This window comes from Centropristis striata, chromosome 19 (assembly GCF_030273125.1).
Source record: "Centropristis striata isolate RG_2023a ecotype Rhode Island chromosome 19, C.striata_1.0, whole genome shotgun sequence".
Lineage (NCBI taxonomy): Eukaryota > Metazoa > Chordata > Actinopteri > Perciformes > Serranidae > Centropristis > Centropristis striata.
In genome coordinates this window covers 1,400,385-1,412,395 of record NC_081535.1, presented here as the reverse complement: position 1 = coordinate 1,412,395, position 12,011 = coordinate 1,400,385, and the positions used below count along the sequence as shown (strand labels likewise).

Genomic DNA, 12,011 nt, shown 5'->3' with positions numbered 1-12,011 from the left:
AGTCATTTTACAAGTTTTTATAATCAAATAAAATCATTTTAGTCATTTGACAAGTTTTTATAGTCAAATAAAATCATTTTAGTCATTTGACAAGTTTTTATAATCAAATATAATCATTTTAGTCATTTGACAAGTTTTTATAATCAAATATCATCATTTTAGTCATTTGACAAGTTTTTATAATCAAATATAATCATTTTAGTCATTTGACAAGTTTTTATCATCAAATATAATCATTTTAGTCATTTGACACGTTTTTATCATCAAATATAATCATTTTAGTCATTTGACACGTTTTTATCATCAAATATAATCATTTTAGTCATTTGACAAGTTTTTATAATCAAATAAAATCATTTTAGTCATTTGACAAGTTTTTATAGTCAAATAAAATCATTTTAGTCATTTGACAAGTTTTTATAATCAAATATAATCATTTTAGTCATTTGACAAGTTTTTATAATCAAATATCATCATTTTAGTCATTTGACAAGTTTTTATAATCAAATATAATCATTTTAGTCATTTGACAAGTTTTTATAATCAAATATAATCATTTTAGTCATTTGACAAGTTTTTATAATCAAATAAAATCATTTTAGTCATTTGACAAGTTTTTATAATCAAATATAATCATTTTAGTCATTTGACAAGTTTTTATCATCAAATATAATCATTTTAGTCATTTGACAAGTTTTTATAATCAAATAAAATCATTTTAGTCATTTGACAAGTTTTTATAATCAAATAAAATCATTTTAGTCATTTGACAAGTTTTTATAATCAAATAAAATCATTTTAGTCATTTTACAAGTTTTTATAATCAAATAAAATCATTTTAGTCATTTGACAAGTTTTTATAGTCAACAGTTCAGAAAAAGTTTTGAAGGTTCTGACAAACGAGTCATAGCGGTTGTAATAAAAACTGTAATATAAATGAGATCTGATGGAATCAACTCCAGTCAAAATCCACCTTTAAACTTTAATGTTGTGTGGAATCATGAGTAAAAACATCTTTCTTCATTTGAGTTAATATATCGCATCAAAACATGCCAAACACTTCTGGCTTTTCAATTATGAATATTTAATGTTTTCTTTGTCATTATGGTCATAAACTTATATTTACTCATATTTAAACGTGTTGGTTTATTATAACAAGACATTTGAATTCATGTGTGTGTGTGTGTGTGCTGTGGGGATTTATAACATTAATAACAGAGATTTTTCACTATTTTCTGACATTTCATCGATAAGATTAATAAGATTAGATTACACATATTCATAAAGTCTCAACAATGAATGAATGAATGAAATAAAACCAGACTTTTACATTTTTAATTAAAAATTAGTTTATAATAGCATAAAAAATATCAAAGTAATGTTGTGAAATGTATGATGAAATAACATAATAATGTATGCAATCAATTTAATAAAGTTCTTTAATTATTTCACAAATTGTCCGTTTATTTATATTTGTCACAGTTTACTTGTGTGATGATTTATTTGGTGTTTTCTTCTTCATGGAGATAAAAGAGAAGACTTTCCATAATAATGGGTGTAGGACGCACAGATTAAAAACGCAGGAAGATTTCTGAAAAAAGGAGATGTAACAGTTTTTTAGATCGCTCTAACAAAGCTATTTTTTCATTTTTCTTAAAAAAAAACATAAGTTGACGTTCAGGAAGAACTCAGGACGCTCAAAGTGAAGTCGGATCAATGATAGGTATTATGGTTTTGCCAAAAATGCTTTCTGTTCGAGGCCAGAAATTCCAGTCCACCTCTGGCTGCTGTCACTCTTTCATTAACAGGTGTCAGTTAATTCTGTTGATTGCTTTGATCTGATTGCTTTGATCTTTGATGTGATTACAGTTACAGATACACACACACACACACACAGGTTACTTTATGTGATTTTAATTACACACACACACACACACACACACACGCACACAGACACACATTTTGAGGTTAAAGGGCATAGTTTGAAACCTTTGAAGAATATCATCATAGTGTACACACACCGGCAGTAGCCCCCGTGGCCCTTTTAGAATTTCCCCAGAGGAAATTTTCTAGTTATTGTTTGTTTTTACTCTTCCTGTAAGGAACTTTGGATAAAAGCGTCTGCTAAATGACTAAATGTAAATGTAAATGTGACCATTTTTGACAAAAATCGACATGCTATCGTATGACTTTTTTTCAATTATTGGACATCCGATAATATGGTGTTTTTCTGTAGTTTCTGCCCACAATATGCTCTAATATGTATCAACAGACTATAATTGATCTATTTCTGTTTATAAATGATGTTATTTTACTCTCAGTGAAGAATCCAAATCTAACATGAAGAGGTGAAATGAGGAGGAGATCTAGTTGTATGTTTTATTCTAAATATATTTGAGTTTATCTCAGCTTTGACTTGTTCTATCTTCATCAAACACAAAGTGTGTGTCAGCAGGAAACACGCTGCTGAAGGTTTTACAGCTGGACGTCCTCCAGAATACTGTCAATGATTGTTTGATAGAATCAGCAGTGGAAACAAACCTTCACTCATTTCTACCTTTAATCTCACCTGCACAACTTGATGCTTCTTTTCTGTTTCCTCTGGAAAATAAAACAACTAAATAACAACAAGGAAGGAGAAAGTGGATTCTAATGTATAAAATGTTTTATAAAATAAAGTTTATCCAGCAGTGGAAATAAAAGCTTTAAGATGTGAGTCACTCAGAGGCTGCAGGAGGGTTTCTACCTCACAATCACTTAATGTTTGACTGTCTGACCTTTGACCCCTGACTACAGTTTTTATTGTCCAAACTGGGTATTTATGAATGATTCAGAAATGATAATATCAGATGTCAAAGACTGTCCCAATGTTGTGACAGAGGAGAGTTTTTCTAGAGAATGAGGAATTGATGCACAGCATGATATAAACTGACCCGACAGAGTTTTTATGTTTTATATCTTTACAATAAATTATTTTCATCATTCACTATTCCAGGTTTTCCTCAATTAGTTTGTTTTTGATCATCATACATCCTAGTTTCATGTTTTCCTTTATTCATTTTTTAATAAAATCCCTTTTTGTGTCACTACTCTTCTAATGCACAACATGGGTCAAAAATGACTCATATCCATTTTTTAGCTAAGTAGCTTGCTAAGCTAATTAATTAGCTAACTTCTTGGCTAAGTAGCTTGATAAGCAAACTACTTAGCTACCTTCTTGACTAAGTAGCTTGCTAAGCTAACTACTTAGCTACCTTCTTGGCTAAGTAGCTTGCTAAGCTATCTACTTAGCTACCTTCTTGGCTAAGTAGCTTGCTAAGCAAACTACTTAGCTAACTTCTTGGATAAGTTGCTTGCTAAGCTAACTAATTAGCTACCTTCTTGGCTAAGTAGCTTGCTAAGCTAACTACTGAGCTACCTTCTTGGCTAAGTAGCTTGCTAAGCTAACTACTTAGCTACCTTCTTGGCTAAGTAGCTTGCTAAGCAAACTACTTACTTTAAGTCATAAAATAAGTTGATATCAAAAGATAGAGCACAGAAACACACAGCAGCATTAAATATAGTTTTTCCCAGTGGCTTTGGTCCATTTCTCACATCAATATTAACATTTTCACAACAGTTAGTTCAACCTCAACAACATTTAGTCATTTGTGCTCATCATAGTAGCAGTTTCTCATTCATTACAACAAATTACAAATGCTTTTGGACACACATCAAGTGCTTTCATACAACTCTCTGCTGTTTTATAGCATTATCATTGCTTATTTTTTTAATAAAATCCTTTATTGTGTCACTACTCTTCTAACGCACAACATATGTGAAAAATGACCCATGTCCATTCTTTGGCAAAGTAGCTTGCTAAGCTAACTACTTAGCTACCTTCTTGGCTAAGTAGTTAGCTTTGCAAGCTACTTAGCCAAGTAGTTAGCTATGTAATAATACAAAAACGTTTTTCTTCATAAAGTATGAGAGGCAAAATGGAAATAATGATCTGTTGTTTTGAAAAACAAGATATTTAAAGAATACTTGGAATATTCAATCATAAAATAAGTTGATATCAAAAGATAGAGCACAGAAACACACAGCAGCATTAAATAACATGAAGGGAATGAATGAGAGTCATTTTAGAGCATGTTGTGCAGTAGAAGGGGGTCAATATGTTGAGCATCGAGGGGTTAATCAACACGTTGTATGCACAGCTGGGACTGCATGAGAGGCGTTCATGGTCAAAGTGTTCCAGCAGCCTGCAGCAGCTGGTATCTTCTCACCTGCACACAGATCATATCGGCTCATCTGAGGCCAAACTAGAACACGTCATCCCAAACAGGATCCTTGGAGTCTGGAGAGGATATAAGGCGGGCCGACTGGACCTCTGCACCTTTGTGAAGACGTGTGAACTGAACAATGAGGGCTGTTGGTTTGCTGCTGCTGCTGCTGGCTCTGTGTGGGTCAGGAGCTCAGGGGGAGCTTCAGGAGACGGAGACCACAAAGACAACCACAGCTGACATCTGGGCGGAGGTGAGGGCTCTGAGAGACATGGTGGTGGAGCTCAAGGTGGAGCTGAGGAACGTTCAGGCCACAGTGACGGACAGTGAGAGCCAGGTGGAGGACCTGAAAGCTGAGCTGATGGTCACCAACGTGTACGTGGAGCTGCTACAGAGAGAGAACTCAGGTACACTGCAGAAACACACAGAAAAACACTGACACAGATAGATAGATAGATAGATAGATAGATAGATAGATAGATAGATAGATAGATAGATAGATAGATAATAACATAATGTGCCATATATTTAGCCTGTGCAGGGTGTGCATACCTACATAACATAATATATATGTAAACATGTATAAATATATTTATATATATGTACACAAGTTATGATATAATTTGACATATTGTACCAGCATTATATATGCATGAGGCTCAACCTGCTGTAAATAATGTGTTGTGCATGTTAACAGCGTGCTGCTCTGTAATTCACTGTCATTGCATCAACTCCAGAGCAACAGACCACACTGAGCAGCAGTGAGTCCAGGATCGAGACGCTGGAGAGAGAAAATGCAGGTGATGAAGTGTGTCAGTGCTCTGATGAATCATTGTGGGCTGCACAATAAATGTTTAGGAGAAACCAGTATGAACATGGACATGAGGATCTATCAAATTTCTGTCTTTCGGTTCAAGAAACTCGACTGACTGCCATCGAGAGCAAAACAAATGACATGGAACGCAGATATTTCACTGACAAACATCTTGTTTTTTAACCACAATATTTGAAGCTGTTAAAGGTTTCATGTTCAAAAAAGTTGGGACGCTGTAAACAAATAAAAACAGAAAGAAACTGAGAGAAACAAAAGTTTATCAGTTTGAACATTTTCTGTCTTTGTAAAGTTTTCTTCATTAAATATATTTCACAAAGCATCAGCTCTGTTTTATTTCAGACAAGGTCACAACTTTAAAGTTGTGATGTATATTTACAGCAGTTTTCAGTGTGTTTCTAAGGTAAAATGAGGCTCAGCCTGCTGTAAATAATGTGTTGTGCATGTTAACAGCGTGCTGCTCTGTAATTCACTGTCATTGCATCAACTCCAGAGCTGCAGACCAGACTGAGCAGCAGTGAGAGTGAACTTCTCATCAGCAAGACCAGGATCGAGACGCTGGAGAGAGAAAATACAGGTGATGAAGTGTGTCAGTGCTCTGATGAATCATTGTGAGCTCCACAATAAATGTTTAGGAGAAATCAATATGAACATGGACATGAGGATCTATCTATGTTTAACTGTTGTCATGTAAAAATTCACAAACAAAATTAAATTTCTGTTTTTCAGTTCAAGAAACTCGACTGACTGCCACCGAGAGCAAAACAAATGACGTAGAAACAGAGAACGCAGGTATTCCACCGATAAACATCATGTTTTTTAACCACAATATTTGAAGCTGTTAAACCTCTGAAGTCCAGGAGATTTTGGTTCAAATTTGTCAACTTCCTCTGCATTAATTTCTGTCTGTGTTCAGCATCTTTCAGTCTGTCCTTACATCACATGCATGGCTCCTTTTTCTCCACACAAACTTGGCTATCAGTCAGATTTTACATTTTATTTTAATTAACAAAGTATAAAGCTGCAAGGAACCCAAAATACAAACAAAAGACACAGATTTCTATGGAAAAGGTACCTTTTTTTATTTTATTTTTTTTTTACCATTTATACACACAAAAACAGCAGAAAAAATAATAAATAATAAAACTGCAAAACTGTCTATTTGCATGTAAATTTAAAAAAGTAATAGTTTTCATTGTAGGAAGAAAATTCACATTTTAAAAATGGTCTAGAAACATAAATGTCACACTGTGAAAGCTCCAATGATTGAACTTTAACTGGCTTTCTCAGCTTGTCTACGTATCATATATAAATTAAGTTATTACTGTAAATAAAACATGTGAATTTTCAATAAATTCTCCATCTCCAGAGGGTTAAAGGTTTCATGTACAAAAAAGTTGGGATGCTGTAGAAAACAAATAAAACAGAAAGAAACTTAAGTCTTTAAGTTCTCATGTATATTTACAGCAGTTTTCAGTGTGTTTCTGAGGTAAAATGAGGCTCAACCTGCTGTAAATAATGTGTTGTGCATGTTAACAGCGTGCTGCTCTGTAATTCACTGTCATTGCATCAACTCCAGAGCTGCAGACCAGACTGAGCAGCAGTGAGTCCAGGATCGACACGCTGGAGAGAGAAAATACAGGTGATGAAGTGTGTCAGTGCTCTGATGAATCATTGTGAGCTCCACAATAAATATTTTATAAAAATCAATATGAACAACAAATCAAACTTCTTCTGTTTTCCAGTCCAAGCTGCAGACCTGATGTCTCTGGAAACTGGACTGACTGCCACCAACAACAGAACCAGTCAACTAGAAACAGAGAATGAAGGTATTTCACTGACAAACATCACCTCCATCTTTTCTGTTTTAGGCTAGTAGATGAAACTAGAAAATTTCCTCTGGGGAAGTTCTGAAAGGGCCACGGGGGCTACTGCTGGTGTGTGTGTGTGTGTGTGTGTGTGTGTTCTTGTACTTCCTACATAGTGAGGACCAGAACACATTTTTAACAAACAGAGTGAGGACATTTTTGCAAAGTGAGGACATTTTGGCCGGTCCTCACTTCTTTTAAGGCCTTTTTGAGATTTCCGACTTTGTTTTAAGGGTTAAAGGTTTCATGATAATGATAATTAACTGAAACTGTATTGTGTGGTTACAAAACTAACTATAATTATAATGAAAATGTCCTTCATTTTCGTCTTTGTCAACTTTTTTCATACATAATGAAGATGGATCAGACAAAGGAAATAAAGGCAAAATTTACTGTGACCTCTTTTAATCTCCCAGCCAACAAATACCCCATTACAAAAAACTAACACTAACACTAAAGCTAATGAAAACTAAACTAAAACTTGCAAACTCACTCTAAAAACTAATTAAAACTAACTGAATTTGAAAACAAAAATTCACATCAAAATTAAAACTAAAAGTAATGAAAAATTCAAAACTATTATAACCTTGCAAGGGAATTCATTGTTCTAATGAGGGTCCTCACAAAGATAGAAGTACAAGAATGTGTGTGTGTGTGTGTGTGTGTGTGTGTGTGTTTGTCTGGTTCTCTCTTTCTGTGAGAGATGGATCAAAGCATCAAAGGCGTTGGGGTCAATCATTTTTTTCCGGCTGTCCCATTCACTTCGAGGCAAATTTTTGGGCAGTTTTCGCGAATTACGTTGCGAAAAATTCATATTCCGTAGTGAAAAGGAATTGCACAACGATCCCGATCAAACAGCACATTTTGATTTATAATACTAGGACTAGTAGCTGGCGGAAATTGTGTCCAGAAGAGGAAGAAGAAAGAATCCACAGAATAACAATAGTGCTCAGTGCGATTGCCCCGAGGCCCTAATTGTCGAGGAGGCTCCTTCTGTCAATACAAAGTCCATAGAGAGCTATGGATGGTTTGTTTTTAAAGTATTCATTCTGTATTACTAGTATAACCAAACATGACTCATCACTTTCATCGCTCACCACACCTTATCAATAGATCTCCATCATTGTTTCTCTGTTTCTGATTGATGCTTTGCTCTCAAACTATATCACCAGATCTACTGAACCATGACTCAGCACTTTTAGATAAAACGTGGTACGGTCAACCTGCTGTAAATAATGTGTTGTGCATGTTAACAGCGTGCTGCTCTGTAATTCACTGTCATTGCATCAACTCCAGAGCTGCAGACCAGACTGAGCAGCAGTGAGAGTGAACTTCTCATCAGCAAGACCAGGATCGACACGCTGGAGAGAGAAAATACAGGTGATGGTTGTACACACACACACACACACACTCCACATAGAATGACTCACACTGACTTTGTTCTGTTCTCAGAGAGGAAGGTGGCCTTTTACATAGGTCTGACTGATTCACATCATGTTGGACCATTCAACACAGACACCACACTGAAATACAGCAAAGTCTTCACCAACATTGGCGATGCTTACAATCCATCTACAGGTAATTTACTGCAGCTCACATCAACATGTTTACTCATGTTAATCTACATTTGTTACAGTTTTCATTTTCTGCTCTGTAGGTTTCTTCACAGCTCCAGTCAGAGGGGTCTACTACTTCCATTTCACTATGAGTGGTTACCAAGCAGGTTGGATGGGTGTAGAGGTGTACAAGAACAACCAGTGGATCATGGGTAATCAGGAGTATCAGGAAGAGAGAGGTCATAATTATTTCACTAACTCTATTGTCTTGGAGCTGATGGCAGGAGATGAAATCCACCTCGTTCTCCCATCAGGCCATTCTCTCTATGACAGTGCAAACAACCACAACACCTTCAGTGGCTCCCTCCTCTTCACACTGTGAGGATCCTTCAGCTGCTGTCTGACTCCTTATTGGCTACACCAGGGGCACACAGCAAAACCAGGAGTGTTAATTCAACTCACAGTTTAATACAGAGTGTTAAATTCAACACTTTTTCTGAGTTTATATAGTTCTCACAGATTCTGAGTTAATCATCATAGCTTACTAAAGTCTACGGCCTGGTGCCTAAACTTCTACATTTTGCCAACTTCATGTCATGTTTTGTGTTTCCCTTTCAATTCTAAAACTCCAGAGACATTTCTTTGGTTCTTGCTACATTCTGACAAAATCGTATTAATAAATGCTCATTAGGCCTTATTAGTAATAATGGTAGTCTAACTTAGACTTAGTAGGCTGTTTTATCTTCATTGTAAGGTCTAAAATAAGGTTTGTGGCTCCATTCCGACATTTTGTCACTTTTTCTGGCCAACAATGGCTCTTTAGTTAGTAAAGGTTGCCCTAACCCTGGGCTACACTGTGATTTACTGCATGTACCAAATAATGAGATTCTGCATCTGACTTCTCTGTTGTGTCATCACATGAAAGCAACATTGAAATAAATCTATGAAGCATTCAGAAAACAATGTTTAATCCCTGTGATTGTCCACTTTGTTCTCCCTGACGGTTCCTCTCCTCCTTCTCTGTCTCCCTCTACCTCTTCTGTGTGTTCAGACACCAGAGGGGAACACACCAGCTTTATGAATATCATACTTCATATCTGAAACATAGACAATATTCTTATTTTAGCCTCAGTTTAAATCAAGTGTGCTGCAGACTTAATATACTGTTAATATACTGTAATACATAAATTACGAGAATGAAGTCGAAAAATTATTTAATTAATTTATTTTCCATCCATCCATCCATTTTCCTCCGCTTATCCGAGACCGGGTCGCGGGGGCAGCAGGCAATTTTTTTTTTTTTTATCATTCATAATTTATTCTCGTAATACATTCAATATTTACGACTTGATCTTGTAATTATTTTTTTTCTTCTAAATGTGGCCCTAAAACTCCTAACACTACTACTAATAACAGCTCTTTGTTGTTGTTTTTTTTAACATTTTCATTTTTTTTTATTCAGTCCAATCCACTTTATTTATATAGCACGTTTATAGCAAACATTAGGGTTTTCAACGTGCTGCATAAAAACAAAATAAATAGATTACACAATAAAAGCACAATAAAAAGATAAGTAGACAGTAAAACACTAAAATACAATATTATAAAATATAATGAAATATAATAAAATAAAAATAAATAAAATGCGCTGCACTATCATAAAAAACATAAAATGATTATGTGCATTATTATGTGATTTATTATGGAAAGAGGAAAAATACTAAAATAAAAAATAACAAGAAGACAATAGCAGGAAAAGGAAGTGACCTTTTTTTTAAATGTGGCCCTAATACTCCTAACACTACTACTAATAACAGCTCTTTGTTTGTTTGTTTTTAAATGTTCATTATTTATTATTCATTATGGAAAAAGGAAAACATCTAAAATACTAAAAAAAGTCAAGTCAAAGTTCATTTATAGACATTTAAAAACAACCTCAGTTGGCTCTGGTTGTGACAGAGGAGAGTTTTTCTAGACAATGAGGTCAGTAGTGAGACAGAGTGAAGAGAAGCTGATAAGCATCAGTCACACTAAAAGGCCTCAGCGTGACGACAAGTTTGTGTCTGTGTGTGTATTAACCCTTTGATGCACAACATGGTCTCAAGTGACCCGACAGAGTTTTTATGTTCTATATCTTTGCAATTGGCAGGTACTACAAGGCGTTTACCTGCATCTCCCACTACATATAAAATGTCATTTTCCATCACGAAGGGTCAGACATTTGCAACTGGCTTATGTCATTTGGGATTTCCCACTCGAGGTTCAAAGGTTCAGGTGTCTTCAATATTTCTGGGGCCCCCTGCCGTTTTCCAAAGCGCCGCTGTCGCTTTGACTTTCTTGGGCCTTTGGAACCACCCTTACACAGACCATTGTCAAGATCTGGGAGAGGCTCCAGGCCTCCTTTAACCTGGGACCTTGTAACCACAGAACACATTGCCTTTTCCACCTTTGTCTTTTTCTCCCCAATCAGATCCAACAAAATTGGCAAGTCCCTCCCCAGAATGCAGTCCAGACCAGTTTTCAATCACCCCAACTTGCAACAGGAATGCCTGACCCTCGATACCAACAGTTACTTCAGATGTAGGATACAGCTTTTTGCCTCCATGTACATATTCAATATCAGTTCTTTTACCATAGTCATTACAGTTGTCTGTCAGGAAACATTTTTTTTTACCAGCGAGGTACAACTCCCACTGTCCAATAGAGCCTGCATTGAAGTCCCATTAATAGTCACTGGACAATATGAAGGCTCCTCTGAGTGGATGGAGCACAAATCTCCAGGTTCCTCACTGCGGGGCATATAGCAGTATCCAGACAGTTTAGACTTTTTAAGGGGGCAGAATGAGGCCTTGTGGCCAGGTTGTTGACAGTAATAACATATTAAACCCATTCCCCCCTCACTGGCAAAAGGTTTCTGCAATGGCCGGTTGCCCCCACTATTCCCTGGAGCCCCCGTGTTACCTCTTTGACGATCATGCCTACTTTCTCCCAGTCCTTTACTGAACTGGCGTTGCTGTGGTCTCGTTGATGTCACCATCGTCCTCCTGGCGTTAACATATTGGGTGGCCAACTTTGCAGCTTCCAAACCTGTTCTTGGCTCCCTCTCCTTAACCCATGTGCGCACGTCAGGTGGAAACACTTTCAACAGCTGCTCCAACACAATTATTTCACTGATGTCCTCAACACTGCACTGCTCCGGCTTTATCCATCGTCCATACAACCCCTTCAGGCGGTGGTAGGTTTCGGTTGGTGCCACCCCCTGTGGCATATTAATGTCTCTGAACTGCTGTCGATAAGTCTCTGGTGAAATGTCAAACTTCTCCAGCAGAGCTTCCCTGAGATCTGGATATGAGTTGGCGAGCTGCTCGTCCATGGCAGAATAGGCCTCCAGTGCCCTTCCAGTGAGTAAGGGTACCAGTCTACATGCCCATTCTGATGCTGGCCATTCCCAGGTTCTTGCAATTCTTTCAAAGCGAAGAAGATAGTTTTC

General features: G+C 36.4%; 1 protein-coding gene across 1 annotated transcript; it reads left to right on the top strand.

The window, feature by feature from the left end:
* The first annotated feature begins 4,206 nt into the window (after positions 1-4,206).
* Positions 4,207-8,903, top strand: LOC131992537 (complement C1q-like protein 2). The gene is made up of 4 exons (XM_059358148.1): positions 4,207-4,672; positions 8,262-8,345; positions 8,418-8,543; positions 8,623-8,903. Exons 1-4 carry the CDS (start codon positions 4,405-4,407, stop codon positions 8,901-8,903), a joined length of 759 nt encoding a protein of 252 aa, XP_059214131.1. The 5' UTR covers positions 4,207-4,404.
* The last annotated feature ends 3,108 nt before the right edge of the window (positions 8,904-12,011 follow it).